The sequence below is a fragment of the Aquila chrysaetos genome, chromosome 1 (genome assembly GCF_900496995.4).
Source record: "Aquila chrysaetos chrysaetos chromosome 1, bAquChr1.4, whole genome shotgun sequence".
NCBI lineage: Eukaryota > Metazoa > Chordata > Aves > Accipitriformes > Accipitridae > Aquila > Aquila chrysaetos.
In genome coordinates, this window is record NC_044004.1 from 27,025,234 (window position 1) to 27,044,896 (window position 19,663).

At 40.0% G+C, this 19,663-nt stretch overlaps 1 protein-coding gene across 9 annotated transcripts in view; it reads left to right on the forward strand.

The window, feature by feature from the left end:
- The window catches only part of LIMCH1 (LIM and calponin homology domains 1), a 181,921-nt gene that overhangs the window by 122,666 nt on the left and 39,592 nt on the right, over positions 1-19,663 (forward strand). For 8 of the 9 annotated variants that reach the window (XM_030007793.1, XM_030007801.1, XM_030007812.1 and 5 more), the window contains 8 exons: positions 5,331-5,621; positions 6,903-7,157; positions 8,451-8,795; positions 9,508-9,828; positions 10,397-10,630; positions 11,615-11,863; positions 12,765-12,800; positions 17,538-17,664. In XM_030007793.1, coding sequence (XP_029863653.1) covers positions 5,331-5,621; positions 6,903-7,157; positions 8,451-8,795; positions 9,508-9,828; positions 10,397-10,630; positions 11,615-11,863; positions 12,765-12,800; positions 17,538-17,664 — 1,858 coding nt within the window. The remainder of the gene's footprint in view (positions 1-5,330; positions 5,622-6,902; positions 7,158-8,450; positions 8,796-9,507; positions 9,829-10,396; positions 10,631-11,614; positions 11,864-12,764; positions 12,801-17,537; positions 17,665-19,663) is intronic. The other variant, XM_030007871.1, reaches the window with a different exon arrangement.

Genomic DNA, 19,663 nt, shown 5'->3' on the forward strand with positions numbered 1-19,663 from the left:
AAAATCCAGTCTGCTAAGCACTCACCATTGCTAATGAAGATCTTGGTCTGAAAAGGCTTGTGATATGGCAACTGTGGATTGCAGAGTTGTATGATGCTAACTGCATTTGTGTTGAGAAATTGTATCATCTTACAGTGTAATGTAAACAGACTCCAAGAAAACTGCTACACAGACTGCTTGTCACCTTCCACCTAATGCTTTCTTGCATTTAATAAAAAAATACCTATAAATGTACATTAAAAATGCCTTGTTTAGGCAAAAGTTTCAGGAACTTACTTGTTGCCGATGGGATGGTTTAGTTTACTGAACCACACGTCTTAGGTGGTTAATATTTTTAGGTGTGTTAATAAATGATACATTTATTTTTAATGGCAGGAACTATAAAAGTACAGTGCTTGTTAACACATGTACCAGTTAAAGCATGGAGGCATAGTTCAGCAATCATAATTTGACTGAGTTTGGCATGGAGTATCAGTAGTTATTCACTTATTACCTGTGTTATTTATTTTTGGATGTTGTTCAATTTGGTTATTTCCTGTTCTTTAACTCAAGAGCTGAATGATGGCTAGGCTCACTGCCCACACCTTTCCATCATCTGATACTGGATCCTCATGAAAAATCTCTTTTTCTCATGGGGATGGCCTGCAAAGCAGAGTTGTAACCAACATGTCAGAAGACTAGGCTCTTATAAATGATCGAAATGGTTTGGCTGAAGGGTAAGTGTCCAAATGTCCTCCTGTCCAAAACATTTTACTTAGGATTGTGGGGTGAAATCCTGACAGTGAGTAGTTCAGCAGATGCTGATCTACAGTCTGTGCTTTGAAATATAGTAGTAAAAAGTACAGCGCTTATGTGATACAGCTTGTTTATAGATACAGTGAAGCTTGTCTGAGGCCATATACAGGTGTGCTATATGCAGATAAAACAGTCACAGTATATACGCTGTCATACGTCCTCTTCTCAGGTTTGCTTCACTGGTGTCAAGCTGTAATGAACCAGTGTTTATTTGTGGTTGTGGGGTACTACTTTAACAAAGCCAGATACTAATGAGGAGGAACTATCTGTCATAAATTAGTCCTTTGGGCTCAATTAGTGTGCTAGTCGATCTGGAATCCATAAACCGGTAGGATACTAGTATGATCCTGTTCTGAGTCCAAGGTTGTTGTATTAATGGTAATAATGTAGTAATATGTAGTAAAATGTAGTAATAGCTTGTGTTTAGCAGTGCAGTGCACAACAAATAGTGCTGCTTGCATTTGCATTTGGAGGATGCTCTCTATATTGAGAGTCCCTTTTCCAACCCTGTGCTTGATCTGCTGGCTTGATCTCCACAAAAGAAGCACATGTGATCAAATGTGTGGTTCTTTGGCAGGAAATCGGTTCTCTTTCCTTGGACAATCTGTTGTCCTGACAGGGCTGAAGGAAAAGGGAGGAGAAATAACAAGCTATTTTCCTTCCTTTCTCTCACTAGAAGCAGCTTGTGGAATTTGGCAGCTGGAGGAAGGAGGAGCTGCTGGTTTTCTGCCCCCAGCTGAGGGTCAAAGAGCAGAGCTTTGTAGCCCAAGCTTCACCAGAGTGAAGTAGGAGACCGCTCCTGGGGATTGTAGGAAGACACAGCAGAAAAGGCACTGGGGTCAGAGGTCTGTAAGGAAAATTATTTGTATATGTAAGTGGAAAAATAGTGGGTGAGGAGAAGGGAAGAATTTAGTAGTGACACTTTAGGATACAGGGGAGCATTTAATCATCTTTCTTAGTGTCTCATTATCATTCCCTGATCTTTGAACCTCTATACTTTCTCTTCTTCTTGGCATCAAATTCAAATTTCCATGCACTAATGACACTGAGCAATTCTCAATCCCTCTTGTTTCTGTATTCTGATTTCTTTTTTTCTTTCACCCCTCTTATTCCCTCATCTTTCTATGATGCCAGCCTCTCTTTTTTTCACCTGAGGTTATCAGTTGTCTTCCAGTTCCTCTGAGTTGTTTACAGGCTGTTTCCTCTCAACATACTGACCTCTGGAGGACACCCACTGTGACTTTGAGTTCTACAAGGCATCTAATTCTTCCTAAAGCTGAAACTCCGTAGGGGACCATTCTGGGTCTGGCACTGGAAAGATTTGAACTTGTATGCAAATGTATTTTTTGCTTGGAATCTAAGTACTTATCTTCATTGCTGTATCGTGTTCTAGGAAAGGGCTCCATTGAACTAGGTGCTGTACAAATGCATGCCAAAAAGCATTCCCCCTTCCCGAAGGAGTATATTGTCTCTTTATAGCATGTTGTTTTATTGATGCGTGATCCTCTTTGCTTGCTTATTGTCTGCATCTGTCTCTTATTTACGCTATTGTATCTGAAAGGTACGGATCAGATTCATGGAGACTCCCTAAAAAGAGGAGAATTAAGTGTGTTATAATAGATGATGAAGAGGAGAATGTAAGAGAAGTGTGAGCAAACATTTTTGGCACATTTGTTGTAAAAGGGACATGGACTCTTATCTTGACAGTGCATAAGCGTGCAAAACACTCTTGTTGTTCTGAAATGCAATGTAAGGATCCACAAGCCTGTACAAGACCATGCTTCAGGGAGTGCAAACGCCCGCAGTCTGACACTTTGGAAGCACCTGCTGTGCCAGCATGGATGTTGGTGTTGTTTCTGCAAGGGCTGGTGCTGGGGGTGCAAGAGCAATTTGCAAATCTGAAGGGAATTCTGGTCCATTGCAATCTTCAAATCTACAGTCTTTGCTATCTTTATGGTAAACTGGCCTTAAAAAGTACTTTTGAGATGATCACGAACTGATTCAGGAGACCCCAAAATGTCACAGCTAATCTCTGATTCCATTAAAAACAAAATGTGAATGAATGGAAAACATTCTTAACCTAGAAACTGATGCTGAAGTCTAGTTACATACTAAAAGCTTTAAGTTTTGCAACTATTCGTTACAATGACTCATAGTTGCTCTTTTGAATATTATAACTGTATTTCTTTGTTGCCAAAAACACCCTTCTCAGAAATGCTATGTTTGATGGTCTCAAGCTTCAATAGCATTGGTGGACATGAGACTGAAAAATCCAGCAGTTTTTACTGAATAATCACTTGGTTATACATAGCTCTTAAAAACGAAAAGCATAAAACAATACCCCCAACCTAACCAGCTGAATAAATACTCATCTTACTGATTTTCATTTAAGAAGTAAATATAAACAAGATTTAGTGGAGTATTATGTGATTTTTTTACATGCCCTTTATGTCCAGTGTTCTGAAAATTATTTCCAAAGTATTAGATTTCAGAAAAGGGTAATGGTACCAGTAGTAAAGTCTGATTAAAAAAAATTAAGTTAATCATATGTACCCTGGCTTATTTGGAAGAGCAAGTCCTGGCGTATGTGACTTTTAGATAACTGTTTTCCTTTGTGCCTAAAACATTAGGCACAGTGTATCTACTTTAGATCAGTATATTTTCTCTAAAGTTTTCATATTCTTGTACTGGGGCAGGGGGAAAGATGTCTTAGGAAACCATGAATGGAAAATCAGACTCTTTCCCTGGTGGTCATCTTGTACTTACTGTATTGCAGGTTTAAAAAGCAAATTGGATTTTGGCCAATTATGTTTGTGTATTGACAACCTGTGATTTAGAATTGGGTGATGTAATCTACCTGTTGAGCAGTGAAATTTGAACCTGAAGATGACCTTGTAGGGCTGTTGATTTTGTTATATACAAGAATCAACATACTTAATAAACTTCTTACCATATTCTTTTACAGAAGAAAGAGTAGTAGAAGGCTCTTGTAGAGTACAGTTCTAAGTGGAAGCTAAGGGATTGGACTACCTTTGCTGAGGGAGGTTGTATGCAAAGCATACAGCAGCTCAGAGCTGTCTGTTCCTGCTGTTTCAGAAGCTGTTGTGAACAGAGACGCTCATGAGGGAGAGGGACAGCAGTTCTCTTTGGAGCACCTTCGGCCAGTGTTGTCTGTTGCCTCAAATGAAGTCTTGATACTTCAGAGAGGAAAAAGTTGCCTTTGGCTAATGTGAGAGCATGCTCTCCACATTGCTAATGGGGGGTCCTGTGCAGTGCAGTGTAACAGGGTGAAGGCAGGTGGTTTCTTAGTGCTCCTCTGTCCTCCGAGCCTGAGTCAGGCTGACATGTCAGGGGTGGTTTATGGCTTCCCCATAACTTTCTCTGCAACTTTGTTGAGCAGTACTTTGAAAGGGCAACTGGGGCCATAAAATAAGTGGTGTGTATAGTGGGCTTGCAGGGCTTTAAAATGTTTTAAAAACCAGCTAATTATAACACCGTTGTTTTTTAAAATAGTAGAGAAACTCGAAGCAACCCCTGAGCTGTTTAGATTTGCTTTCTTAATGTCAGTCTGTTTAATCCTTTGTGATACCTTCTTTTTCCCTGTGTATAGCAAGGTGTGCTATGTGAAAGAGGAAATGCAAGACATCTGCAGCCTACAAAAGCACTGCATGGAACAGTCTACTACTTGATATCCAACTTCCTAAAATATCAATAAATACAATTTGATTTTCAAACGGGAGAGTCTCATAGCTCTTGTCATCTGTCTTTTCAGTTTACTTAAGAGTATTGACTGTTACAAGTTAAAATAAGCTTAATCTTTCTGGGCACCAGCTGTCAAGGGTCTTTATTGTCATAATCTTCAGTAACAACAAGGCTGTGTTGGTATCAGTTGTGTTTCTGACCAAGACAGATGGCAGTGTGTTCCAGCATGCCAGTATCATTGGCATACTGGTACTATCATTGTAGCTACTGTATGTCAGCATTGGCATAGAGGGCTTATTCTGGAGGAAAGGGAAGGTTAGTTAGGGAAAGAATCAAGTGTGGATGTGTGTGAGAAGAAAAGCGGTTAAGAGTATTAGGGCAAGCAGCCTCGGTGATTACTCAGGTCTCTTAGAAAAATAGAGCCATTAAGAAAAAAAAGTGCCAAATATCTGATATTTCAGGATTCAGCAATGTTGGCCAGGGATCAGGTATTTGCATCAAATCTCTTTCTTTGAAGTGTTGAAGAAGTTTAATACTGCCATTCACAGTACTACATTCAGTGCATCTAGTATGTTAAACTAGTTCTTACTGGTTCTTCTAGCCATAGCTAAAGTAAGTAAAGATCCAGCATGCTGATTTTCTGTGTGAAGTCCTTGCGGATTTGTTACTTGTATATGATAAGTTTTATTTATAGCAAGGCTTTGCCCAATCTAACAGTGGCCTGGAGCATATTTGATTACGTGTGCTTGTTTTATGACCTGGAGATGAGTGCTGCCACTGCTCTCTCCTCCCCTGGTGCATCAAGAGCTTTATTTAATTTTGCTCTGTGTCAGTAAAAAGCCAACATGTGAAGACAAGAGAAGCACCCCAGACATCATCCTTCGCAAGGACAACCCCTTCATGACATATTATCAAGGGAAGGATTCTGGTTCAGAAGATGAAGCAGCCAGCAGAGTTCCTGATTTAGAAAAGGATGACTTTGCCACCCGGAGAGCCAGAATGAATCAACCTAAACAAATAGTTCCATTCAACTTCTTTTTAATTGGACCCTATACAAGTAAAGATAAAGGTAAACTGGAAGACGTTAAAAAGCCATTGCAGATGGAAAAGCAGGAACATGCAAGGTGTGCATTCATGGTCTTTTTCTTTCTATTATAATGCTTAATTTCACATGGCTTATTGCTGAGTAGGACTAAAGCTGTCTTGGCTACAAAAAACTTAGAGGATAAAGTAAATGCAAATGCTTTATCATAAAGTGGAAAAAAAAAAAAAAGATATGTAGATTACTAACTGTAATTTTTTGTTACAGTATCAGGACCAGGAGCTTAAATTGGCTGTGAGTGTAAATAACATAAAGACAGACACTTTTGTTACCTAAGTTCATGAGACAGCTCGTGAGCATGAGTAGTGGAGAATAAACTTGGAAGATATGTTTTGCATCTCAGCTCTTTTGCTGAGTATTTTCAATGCACGTTTTTTGGTGCATTTGTTTCATCTAATATACTTCTAATACCCTGCATAAAACATGGACTCAGAAGTCTGTAGTTAAGGCACTGAATATATATGCCTACTGTAGTACGCTGAATTGTGTTGCGCATAGTCCTAATGTTTCTTATACAGCATTGTTTTTGGAAATGGAGCATGGGTTACGAGGTTTCAGCCTGGAAAATCTCATCTTTCTTCAGTTCAGTGATACAGACCTTTAAGAAGTTGCTGAACACAAGTATCTGCTAGGCACAGATCTTCTTCAGGAAACAAGTGTATTTGTTTTATTTGTGCAATGAGAAGTGATCCTAGATAAAACCACTATATACACATTACAGTGGACCTTGACTGTAATAACTGATACAATCAGAAAACTTCTCTTAATATTTAGTAGTTCTTTTCAGTAATGCAAAATATGCCTTTCAGCTGCTGGTAATTTGATTATATTAACATTTTCTAATGACTAGTTTGGCAGGGCATCTGAAGAGCACATAACTAAATTTTAATATTCTAATGCTATTGACATGACTGTAAGATCAAAGAAATTCTGTAGTATGTTTGCAAGCAAAACTTGAATTCACTTTCCTAATAACATGAAAGTTAGATATTCATAACTATTTAAGAGAAAGCTTATTGCAGAAATGCTTAATACAGAAATAACTTAAAGATTTTTCTTGCTTGAGCTAGGAATAGACATCATGCGAAGAAGTGGTCTCAATAGTGCATGAGCGGGGTAGCGTAGATGAGAGCTTTCAACTTCAGATTATTCATTCCATGTTTACTTCCTAAAATTAATACAAAACTAATCTTATAAATTCAGTTTTATCTTCTTGTGCTCTGAACCTCTGCTATTGACACTGATTTATAATTGCTCCCTTGAAATATCTTTTCTTGCTGAACTGGAATGTGCATTAAATTAGAAGAAGACGGGTGCACATGGCATCAGCAAGGCAAATAGTGACAAGCAAAGAGAACCCACTTCTGCAAACTGAGAAGACTGAGTCAGAGGAGGAACAGCAGGTGAAAGGGCCTGATAATGAGAGAGATGATTTGGCGCAACGGAAATCTCAAAGCACCCTTCCTCAGCTACGAGAAGATGTGACTTTTGTGAATGCCTCTATAACAAAAGCAGATCTGGAGACGTGGAAAAGATTGAAACTGTCAGGGGAGCCCAGGTACGGTTTCTGCCTGTGGACAGGATTGGCACCCTGGGAAGCATGTTTAGTTTGTCACAATCTGCTGTGTGTGCTTGTGGTTTTAAACTTGAAGAATGCCTTGATGACAACCAGTCCTTACCTGTTTCAGTTTTCAGGAGGAGTCCAAAATCAGTGCAGGGATGCTATCTATCATGAAATGAAAATGTGTCCATCATTTAGAGCACTACAGTAGTTTCACAGTCGCTTCCCTGGTGGACACTCTTAATATCATATCAGAAAGGTCCCTCTTGTCTTGTGGCTCAATCTGCGTTGAAGCTGCTTGAAGTTGAACAGCACAAAGGTCCAAGTGGTACTACTAACTCAGCAGTGCTACGCTGCTGCTAACCAAGCTATCCTCAGGACTTGGGGCATTATACCTTCAGGGTATTACCTGAGGATCAGCATCTGTTTGCATTAATGTGGCTATACTGCTTTTGAGACCCAAGCTAATGTATCTACATGGCTTTGTACTTCCATGCTGAGTAAATACACCAGCACTGTTTGTCAATGCAGCAGGGGTTTCAGAAGCCTCCTTGTATGGTGTAGAAGTGCTCTTTTTGTAAATTAAACCTCCACCAAGGGAGCCAGTATAAATCAGTTACTCTAAGCTATTTCACTATGGAGATGAGCATGCAGGTGATTTGTGACTCCAGTAGGAAAGGAGAACAACTCCTAGCCTTCCTGTTTAGGTGCGTGCCATTTTCCAGTTAAAGGTGGCCCTCTGTTCAGGCATTCTTCTATCAATGTGGTTACTGTATGTAATTTTAGCTCTAATACAAACTATCAGACTCAGCCATTCTCTCATCTCAAAGGTGTTAGTAGTCTCTCCATTACCTTTGAGGTGATTTACTAAAATCAAGATTCAGTCTCCTTGGTTTAGGATAAGTGAATTTCCCTTGCTGGTGCTCTCATGCCCGTGGCAAGGTGGGTGTACTGGTGCCATGCAGTCTCACATAGCACGTGGCCCGGCTCTACGTGAGCAAGTAAGGGAACTGTGGCTTTGTTAGGGTGAAGAACTGAGTGTGGAATGGGCCGTATGCTACGTTCCTTCCCCTGAGGAAGAGCTTCCATGGATGTGCTCCCAGAGTTTCCCCAACAGGTTTGCGGTATCTTCGGATTTTATCTGTCATTTGGGCATCAGTAGGCCACAGCTGTTTGTACCTGGGTCCTTGAATTTTAAAATAAAAGCCCTTCAAAACCTTAGGAGCATTTAATTTGCTTTATTCTGGGGTCTGATGTTGGGGGTATTCTTTTATTCCTCGTTCTGACTAGTGAAGAAGATGTCAAATGTCCCAGTGACACTCTTCCACCAAGAGAAATCACAGTGAAAGCAGCAGCCAGCGATGATTTTGCTGTCCGCAAAGCCAGAGCAAACAAAACGGCTGGTAGCCCTAAGCAGAAGTTTGTGCATTTTGGGCCAGTAACTGAGATTGATCAACAGAAATGGGACAAGCTTGTTATTGGCAGAGCTTCATCCAAGAGTGGAACAGAAGAGGAAAGCAAGGAAGATGGTGTGGAGAGTCACTCCAGCGTTGAAAGCTCTCCTTCAACCACCGTTGGCAGTCTTGGGTTTGCTGAACACAGCGATGAAGTATCTAAGCCACAGAATGAGTCCAGGTATTTGGTGTGGCTTAGGAAGCATTGCTGAGCTGGCAGTGAGACCTGTTCTTGACAGATGCTGATCTGCATGGGGGTGGGCTGCAGCATAGACCTAAGAGCTGTTTGCACGCACGGCCTTGTTCAGAAGTCATCTGACGCCTTCACAGTATCTTAACACGTTTAGGGTTACGCAAAACAGCGCAGTGCGAAGGTCTTCTGAGAGCTTGCCTGAAAATTTCTGATGGGCAGTGAAATCACTGGTGTCTCAGAGTCTGAGCTGTTGTTCAAGATTTTTTTGCCTCTTGAATTCCAGCAGCTTCGCTCTGCCTGCTTTCAGCACATTAGGAATTTGTCGTTCAGCTTGCTGGCCTTACTGATGCTCAAAAAATGCTTTCTTCAAACCTAACGGATTTACTTTCTTTTTGAAGATGTAGTGCGGAAACCAGGGTGTATTGGTGCTCTGTGTTCCTGGCATTTATCTGGAGAAGAATTACAGCTCTGGGAAGTTAACATATTAACAGAGCTTACATTTCTTTGGCTTTTCTTTAATCGCTTAGTCTGTGGCTGTAGCAAGAAATTTAAATGAATGCATTCAGCAAGCAATTCATTCAGCTAAGTCTGTGTGTTTATAAAGCATTTGCAAACTGAGTTGGAGGACTCCTTTTCTTACCTTTCATTTGACCTGAGAACATTTTGTCTCTCTCACCCCTGCTCTCAATCTCATCGCTAGTGAGGTAGCCAAGTCAGGTACAGATGACTCTTGCAGGAGAATGCCATCACCTGTCCCAGCTTTTGGCATCGTCTCCGAGAAACAAACCCCGTGCGGTTTGAACGAACAGCAAGAAAGCACCAAGGAAGAATGCGATGGGCATCTCCCAGACGTTGAGAGAGATGATACAGCTAGAAGGATGGGAACTTTTCAGAGGCGTACCACTAGCCCCGTTCCCATACGTTGTCCTCCCCTCTCAGTAGCTCCTCATCTGCTGCAGCAGCGGCAAGGGGAGGCAGTAGCTCATGAGAAGGATTTGAAGACTCCATGGGAAGCAGAAAGGTCAGAGAACAGAAGCAGATCCCTCTGAGCTTCATGCCTGGTTTGTGTGTGGTGTTAGCTTGGATCAGTCAGCAATATTGTTCCATTCTTCACACGGCCTTTAAAGATGTGTTTTACTCGTTCATCATGGCATGTGTTCTGTTTTATGAAATTACTTACAAGAATGTATCCTATGAACATAAACCAGTCTGTTTTCTTTAATAATATTTAAGTACTTCAGCTGTTAATTGCTGTTCAGCATGAAAACAGTCTTTCATCTTTTGGGGGGATTACTTTTGCAATCCATGGTGCTTTGTCCAGATTTTTGTGCCAGCTTCCAAGTGAATAATTCCTCACATACGTTTTTATGCAATCCCCAACTTCTAATGAATCACCTACATAAGTGTGGCATTCAACAGAGTTTCCTCTTGCTCTCACTCCCTGCGCTGTAGCTAAAGATACCTAGTTGTCCATCACTCTGCAAGTGTGTTTTGAGTAACAGTACCCCACGTTGCCTGAGCAGCCACTTGCCTTTGGGCTGCACAAGTGAGCGTTATCATGGAACAGTATCACTTGTCTCTCTGAGCAGTACTGTCACACGAGAAGAGAGCCAAGAAGAGCTTGAAATCCCTCAGCTGCAGAGCAGTGGAACAGAAAACAAAGTGAAATTTCCAGACCCACAAAGAGATGACATGTTGGCCAGAAGAACTGGAGCTTTTCTGAAACAGCCTGGGCCCAGTGTTAAGCAGTTCCTTCCCATGCCATTTTCAAAGCAGCAGAACAAGCAGGGCACAGCTAGAGAACTTGAGAAGAAAACTATGAGGTAAGAAAGTTGTGCTTCTCTCTCTCCCTTGTAGCTGGCCCTGTGGGCTGTTTGTCAAGACCTCTTGATCTGGAAGAGCTGCTGTTGGCCCAGCAGCTGTTTCTTCCATGCTTGTCGTCGATTCTGTGCCGACTCTTCCCCCTCAGAAGGCGGTAATGCAGGGTTTCTGGCCCTTTTGGTAAAGCCCTGTAAAAATTCAGAGCAGAGCTCTGCCAGATGCAAAATTCTAACAGCGTGTGGAAATGGGTATACATAGCAAGATTGCATTACATTTGCAGAGGTTTCTGGTTAAATATGAGCTAATTATTACAGATGTTTCCAGCTAGAAATACAGGTGCTGGATATGGTAGGTTAGATGCTTGTTTATGGCTTAGTTGGTGCCAGTGACTTCTAAACGGGATATGTAGAGATCCCAAGATCCCTCCTGATAATGCTCGGTGTCTTTCTAAACACTTTTGTTCAGATGGGTGAGGCTATGTGGGGAAGTTGGTGGTTTAAGCCTTTGAACAGTGTTATCGTTGGCTGGTTGAGCCACATGCAAGCAGGGGTGGAAAGGTTCTTATTCATCAACCTCTCAGCATACATGAGGAGAAGGATGCGCATGTGCCTGTGCATACACAGATGAAAAACTAGGATACAGCTCAGGCAGGAGAAGCAAAACTGTCATCTTCCATAGAATTGAACAGTGGCTTGGTGTTGAGAAGACCTTAAGTTGAATAGCTTAGTTAAAATATGTACTTGAATACTTTAATCTTTGCCGGGTTCAGGACAGTTTGTGTTTCTCACTTAGAGGAATGGAGGTACAAGCATTTGACTCTCTATGAAAATGATGTTTTGTGCACCTGCCTCACTTAGCTTGTCACCTACCAGTTATTAGGGTTGGGGGGGGGGTTAATATAAAGCAGTTATGCTTTTCATTATGTATATGTGATTTTTCAAATGTTGGTTAATATATGTCTGCACTGCTGCCTTTGGCTCACTCAGGCCTGAAAAATGTCCACAAGTCTGCATTAATAGCTCTGGAAAACCTGTAATACAACCACTGCAAGAACAGCAGCAAGGGCAGGAAAAAAGCAACCTCCCTCCTGCAGGACAAGATGAGGCTGTTTGTACTGCCCAAGTGGGTGAAGGTAACCTTAATGAAGTCCACCTTGGTCAAACGTCTAAGCTTCAGGAGGTTTCTGAGGAAAACAAAACGGAAGCATTGTCATCCAAGGATGAGCATCTGCAAACGTGAGCTCTCTGTGGTGTGAATCACGCAGCTTGTACGCCCCTGTGTGCACACTTCAGAATTCAGATTGTGCATTGGCTGGTGTGCTTTCAGTCCAGACTAAGATACTGTATGTTAGTAATACACTTTTTAGAAACAAACAGAATAGTTGTGTAATGCATTTTCTTTCTAAATACTTGAAATACTGAACTGAAAGCTAATTGAAAGGAAATACTTGATTACGGTATCTATATTGAATTGCAGAAAAGGTTTATGAATAGCAGAGGTTCAGCTGGACTCTGCTTTTTTTAGACATGTGTATCTTGCTCCTCCATGCTTAGAAAATGTTGCAGTGTTCTATGATTCTATGAGTTTAAGACTGTCACTTTAGTGAATGACACTGACTTGTGTATTACCAGTACCTTTATCAGCTACACCCCCCCCCCCCAAAAAAAAAACCAACAACAACAACGACGGAAAGGAAATCCTGTAGCTCACTTTCTTCTGCCTATATTTGTCTCTTCCATGCTTCAGTAATGGTGATTCTGAGCACTGCTGTGGAATGTTAAGTTTTGTCTCCATTCATCACATGTGTGGCACTTAATGTAAATGTTAATATATTGTCTGTTTTCAATAACTGTTTTCTACACCCATTTTAGGTATACTTCAGCAGATTTTTATAATGGGGGCATTAGTATGGGGTCAGGGAGGGATGAGTGGTGTTCTTAAGTAGTTGGACCTCCAGATGATTAGGTAAGTCTTGTTTGCTGAATACATAGTCCCTGAACAGTATGATTCTTTTTTGGTCAGCTTTACTAGTACGGGTTGGATGTTCAAGTGTCAATTACCCAAATTGTATGGGTCCAGTTGCAATTACTAATTAATGTATTTATCAACGCTCTAATTTTATATTTGGTCTTGTAGATTCGGCCCCAGAACTGCTGTGTCTGATGACGCAGAGTAAGTTGTCCTGTGTTCACAAGATTCTATTTTAAACAACTTACACTGCATGCTTTCCCGTCTTTCTACTAATTTAAAATGCAGTTGATGCCTCATCATTATTTTGCAGTGTTCCAGCAAATAAATTTTTCAGAAAAGCACTGAAAAATGGAATGCAATATGGCTTACATTGCAGCTAAAAATAATTTTTATATAAAAGCCCATAAAAACTGAGCATAAGACTAATGTCCAGCTGTTGCTTAAAGTATTGTTTCCTCTTTTTTTCTTTTCTTTTCTTTTCTTTTGTTTTTCTTCTGAATTACCATTGCCTCTAATCAGCTATAGGTAAAGAGGGTTGGGTTGAATCTGGGCTGGGCTGGGCGTTGAGGAAAAAAATGAAGTATGACCTATACAGGAAGAAAAAAAAATCCCAAAGTAAAATAAAATCCATTGTGATCTTCAGAATAATTACCAGGAAGATACATCTTCAGCTGTTCCTTTATTGTCTTTTAAAAACTTCCTCTTGAATCCCTTCTAGGTTGGGTTTAATTTAATAATGTACTAAACTTCATTTTTTTTTAAGCTCTTCACCTTGATGCTTTACTTTTGACAGAAGGAGTAGGACTGTGACATTTATTGCACTCAAACATTTTAATTGTGTGTGTATGCATGTAAACTGTAGTTCAGAATAGTATGCAATGTCACTTAGAAAGCTCTGTGAAAGTATCAGCTATTCTTGCAAAGTGCAAGCACCCACATAATAATGTCCTTAATATCCTTCTTCTGTTCACAGAAATGCACATGACCTTCTCTGTCTCACAGATTAAATCACAAAATAGAAACAGCATAGAGGGGTTTTTTATAACAAGTATATACAGAGACTCATATAATTTTTCACCCTTTCCTCTAATAAAGGCTAGAATCATGGACTGAATATTCTTTACAAGATCTGTAATACCTTTATGCTGAGCAAAGCCTGTGTCCTCTGACCACAGAGTAAACGTGACTATTTTCAAGCAGCAGAAATGTGTTCAGTCAAACGAAGAGATGAGATAGAGCATAACAACACAGAAGTGTTATACTTCACAATGGGGACTTGCCTGCCATTTCAGAAAGCCTACCTATCTGATTGATTTGTTCATTTGTTTCCCCACATTTTTGCATGTCTGTATTAAAGGTAAACATAAGAGAAGATACATGGAGATGCCTTCAAAGAGGCATTGCAATGGGTTTGGTTGTATAAAGTGAGAGTAGCAAAGATGAATAAACCATATTGTTTACTCCACGTTGATTCTGATTTTATTTTAAAAGGCAAAACAATAAATGTTCAAGCCTCATTGTCATCCTTTCCAGATGTGCCACAGCTTACAGAGCAACTATTTTCCTGAACTGTCTTTTAAGTTCTTATAAATGTGAGATTGTGTTTTGCCTTCTGAAGACGAAGCACTTAGGAAGAATCTAATAAAATATGGCTCTCAAGTAGGAAAAATAAATTGAACTGACATTTAAAATGCTTCCAAAATGTTTGTGAAGTCTCCTTTGAAAACTCTGTATCTTGAATTCAGTCTTAGACTAGGTGCTCTTTATTCCAGCAGCAAAACTAGAAACTCCTTTATTAGATTGACAAAGTTCCCTTCACTGGTTAGGGAACGCTGGGTATTGCCATCAGCCCTGGTCTGTCTCGGGGTCCAGAAGAGGCAATACTTAGTGTTTTGCTGCTGATCAGCACCATTTCCATCTCCTGAAGAGGTAGGGCTGAATTCTGGTGGTAGCATGACAGTCCAGTGTGAGTTTAGGCTTATGCTTTATACTTTAAGCTTGTCAAGCAAATTATAGTGAGCTGAGATTTTTGACTATTTGTTTACTAGAGTGTGATTCTTTAGCCAGCCAGCCTGTTGCTTTTTATGTTTTGTTGGAGTTTCTTAAGTCTTGGTATGCCTGTAAAATGATAATGTAGCTGCATAATAAATGCCTCGCATAAGAATTTTTAACACATTCTCATAAAAAGAAGTTTTTTACCTTATTTCTCACTTTTAAATGAAATAGTCTGAACACTCAAGTCCTTTAGTACTTTTTTTAATCCAACACTTGTTCAGCCCTGTTTAAAAAAAAAAAAAAAAAGAATTGCTGCATGACATCACTGACAAGAACAACTGTAATTTGCAAGAATAAAGTAGCATAACTTAAAAATCACATCATCCCAAAGATCTAGCCCCCCAAAATACAGTGTTGGTCTGCACAGTAGTTTTTCCTAGATCTTTGTTAGAATGGCAGGTCTGGCACACTGGTCAGCAGAAAGGCCTCTTGCTTCCAGGCAGAGTTTGGATACAATCCCCAGAGCTTTGCTAATGGCAGAAAATTCATGAATGCAGTACAGTTATGTCTTTTCTGTCTGCTTGCATGCTGTGTGCCTGCTGGCCCAGCACATGGTTGAAGGAAGAACTAGATCTATTCCCTGTTCATGCAGGTGTTAGTGATGAGCTGGAGCCATTTGTAGTTTATATAAGAAAGAAATAGGACGAAATGATGTGGGACTCATAGTGAAAGTGTCTTTTGGCAGAAGCTCAGAGTTTTGGCCTCTTTAATTCTTTTCTAAGGATGAACTTGTCAGGCAGAAAAGTCAATGTAGACCTTTCAGTTGGCCTTGTCCATGTGTTCAGGAAAGTAGGTGGTTCTCCTTAATGGTTACTACGTGTTGGTCAGAGCAGAGCACAATGCTGTGAGATGTGACTCCTTCAGATTGCTTTCTTAGGAAGATACATGTGTGCAATAACATGTTGCTGCAGAGTTGATGTTTGAACCTACCTGATTGCTTATCCATGGCAATGAATGCCCAGCAGCAGGAGGTGACAACTAGAGTAGAAGGTGCATGTGGGGTTGTAGTGTATAGTTTGATTCCTGGCCTAGGCTGAAGCCTTTTCCAGAGTACTTTTTTTATTGCATTGTTAATAGCCGTAAAACCTTTGGTTTTGCTGTCTGTGCGCCCTGAGAGACCTGAGTGAACACAGGGAATAAATACTAGCCTTTCCTTAGGACATCAGGGGACTATTGGTAGAAAGTATTTTTATTTTCCCATCCCAAATGGCAGAGGGTGAGTACTCGTGCACTCTACTAGAACCAGTTACCACCATTTCAGGTCCTCTGTTTTCTTCTACTGTATGTGAATGAAAAATTCTCTGACATGAGGGAAGGGTACAAGAAAGGAGCTAAGCAACCAGCTTGACCCAGTAGGCATAAGGTGGAAAATACTTAACGCTAAAGGCTTTTCTTAGTGTGAGTTTCAAAAGCTCTTAAACTGGAATAAACCCTTTAAGGGTGACTTTATTTACAAATTAAGCATCTCCTGCCCCACCTCACCAGTCCGCAAAATATGACTGATACTGAAATATTCCTTAGTAGGTGGTATGCCTTTAGTTTTAGACACAACAAAACTTGCCATCTCTTTAGGTTCTGTTATTTAGGAGTGCTCCAGTCCATCTTGAGCAACACAACCCTTAAACTACCCACAAAGAAACCCAAATTAGTGTACCCCTCAGCACTCATGCTGTTTAAGGGGTGAAGCACGGTAGTATGCTAACCTCACTGTTCATGCTTAAAGGCAATAGGATGTGTATTCTGTCCTTCATTTCTGAGTAAATACCCACTAACAGGATGGGATCTGTGCATGTCCTTTCCCATCCACTGTCCAGACCTTTCAGTTTTCCCTTGAGAGTGGTTCATTCCCATCTTTGCTTGCCTGAACACAAATGTTGGCTAAATATATATATGCACAGCTTTCCGTGTCTATTCACTTTGATTTTTGTGGACACAGTTGCCTACGATTTTATCTTCACTGGGTGCTTCTCCTGCTAGTTGGCTTGTTGGCTCACCTAAAGCTACAGAGGATCATTTGAAGACTGCTGTGAAATCACTTCATGTGCAACTGCATGGCGCTTTTTTTTTTCTTTTAATGGCACAACTGAGGTCATGTTTTACTAATAATAGGTAGTAGGGGGGGCAGTAGTGTGTATGTTATCTTCGTGTGAAGTTCTTTATATAATATGAATGGATGTATAATATCAAACCATGACCTTTTTTTCCTTTAACTCTCCAAAGGTCAGGGACAGAAATAGAGTGTGTAGAAAGAAACTCTTTTGTCCTGAATGTCAGCTTTTCCTTGTTAGGTTAGCTGTATTAATAAGCTGGTGCTGATAGCATTGAGTTTCTTCGAGGCAGGGAGGGGAGAGGAGGAAGTACCGTGCTGTTAGCGCTGTGTGTACTTCTCTGGGCAGGCTGTCCCTGGTTTTGTAGCAATAGCATTTAGCCAGCCATGCTGCCCCTAATATACTTCTCAAGCCTCTCTTGTTTTACACTGGAATGGAAACTTCTGTCTGCGGTGTTAATTGGAGGGGTCTTGAAAACTCACTGGGAAACAAATGTTCAGAAAGTAAAATGTTCTGAACTCTGCTCTGAATTGAATTATTTTAATAAGAGCTATTGATGGAGGCGTCATGTTAGTAATGCTTCTTAGTGGGAGGCAAAGTTGTAGTCAACTAATAAAAACAAGAGAAAGTTGAGGAGTATAATGCCTGAAGTACTGTGTGGAAGCCATAGGGATGCTAACTGGTCCTTCTAGGGGACTGCTGCTTTTGAGAGCTTCCTAACGGTGCAGGTGTCTGATTCTGCTGTAGCACCCTCATGTGGCTTTAGCTCTAACAAGCTGAAGGAGTATAAGCCTCTAAATAACGCTGCACTAATTCTTATTTCCCCCTTGTTTAGGAGTATGAGCATGTTTGACATGAGATGTGAAGAAGAAGCTGTGACTCAGCCTCATAGCAAAGCTCGCCATGAGAAACTGCAGAATGTACACAACCAGCTGAAAGAGGATGAGACCAGATGGCAAGATGTGAGTATGCAACATTGTCTGCAGTGCTGGCCTTAAGGCCAGCTAGCTAGGCAAAAAAGTGCAACCTGCTAAATATACGGTTGTTCTCTAGCACTAAAATAATCAAGAGCTTTTTTCCCTTTTTTTTTTTCCCCAATGGATTGTTGCTAAAAGCATAGAAGTTCATAATTTGATGTAAATTACGAAATACAAGGTCTTCTGGTGCCTTTGCTTGTGCACCGTATATTTTGCTTTTTAAAAAAAGTGTAATTAAACTGTGATCAGGTAAAAATGGAAGCAGAACAGCTTCTAACTGCAGATTTCTCTAACTTTTATAATTAGTAAATGCCCAAAGTGACAAAATAAAAGACTAAGCAGGACAGTGAATAAATAAGTTGGACTTGGCTTTAATAAATTTGCATAGATACAGAAAATGCTAATGTTTTCCATCTTGTCCAAGCAAACACATTACCTTTCAAGTTAGCTACGCCCTGCTTGGGTTACAAGTCCTTTCCAAACCCTCTTTCTTCAATGTTTTTTTTAAGCTGTCCTAGAATTTGGCATTATCTTCAGCAAATTTGTAAGGACAGAAAAGCGTGATCTGCAGGTAAGTTAGTATCAGGAGCTTCAGTATCAATCCTGTTCAGTCCCAAAGACTGATTTAAATGAGGAACTTGGGGCGCTTTTTTTTTTTTTTTTTTTAATTTAAAAAAACCCACAGACCTCTTCAAGCAGCTGGAACAGTAATTTCCCATTATAAGGACAGCTACTGTGAAACATCTCAGAGAGGTTTTTGGTAGAAAATTCAAGGAAAAGTCAAAAAAAGAACAGTATATACAACTAAGAAATAACTTTTTGTAGTAGAACAATGAAGGATTTCAGCTGAGAGGTCTGTATGTGTGGGAAGCCATAATTTCCCAGCAGAGATAAGAATGAGTCCAAAGGCATTCAAGAGGTTTGAGAACTCTCTGCTGTTGAATGGAAAATCCTCTGAGCTAAAGTGCATAAGTTTTCCAGGCCCTCAGCACCTTCTACACTAAACTAAAAGTTCTGAAGAGCCACTAAAAATGCCCGTACTGGAATGTTCTTGGCATTCAAAAGGCTTTATGGAGACGACACTGCATTCATGGTCGGATATTTTTTAATATGCCCATGCTGTAAATTTGCCAACAATTAACAGTTTCATGGCTTTTTTTTTTCTTATTGTTATTCTAAAGCATCAGAGCTGGAAAAGATAAACATGTCTGGTTTTTAATTACAAAAAGAGGAGGAGGGCTTATGTTATGAAATTTGCTAATGAAAAACTAATTTCGAAACAATAGGCAATAGTGGGAGTAGCTGAATAAAGAAATGCTTTGGTACTTCAATGAGAATAATTAGTAACTGAGGAAAATGAAAGGCCTATGTTTCAAGAAGGGGATTATAGACTGATATATGTAGGTCATGTGAAGAAATACTTTAATGAGCATTCCCTTGAGTGTAACGTCAATAATTTGTGGTTTTAAGCTAAATTAAAAGTGACAAGGTTTGTTCCTGGTTTTAATAAAATAAGTTATGCTTGCAGTACCTTCTGCTGTTTACCAATAAAAATGCAATTAAAATATTTGGAAAACCATGTAATTAATGAAATAGCCTTTGAATTGAGTGTGTGTGCAGAATCTCTGTTTTTTATTAAAACCAGAATTTGTTAGAGTGCATGAAATATAATCTGTATACTAATCTCCTGATGTTGTAAAGTTAATGACAAATGTGCCCCTACAGTTTCCTAGGAAGTTATTTTTCTTCGCAGAAGTTCTGTAGAGGTTATTTTTTACATGTAAAATTTTGTTCCTTTACTAGTTGGCTGCAAAGAAATATTACAGCTTAGGAATTTCTTTACTGTAATACTTCTACAGTGAAAAAGATCTTGTCTCTGTACCCTCTAGGACTTGTGAATTCGTAACCTAAGCAGGATGCAAGATAGGTGCCTGTAACAGGTATCTCCTGTGACTCTCTGGTTTAGTGTCAGGCTGGTTTTGCA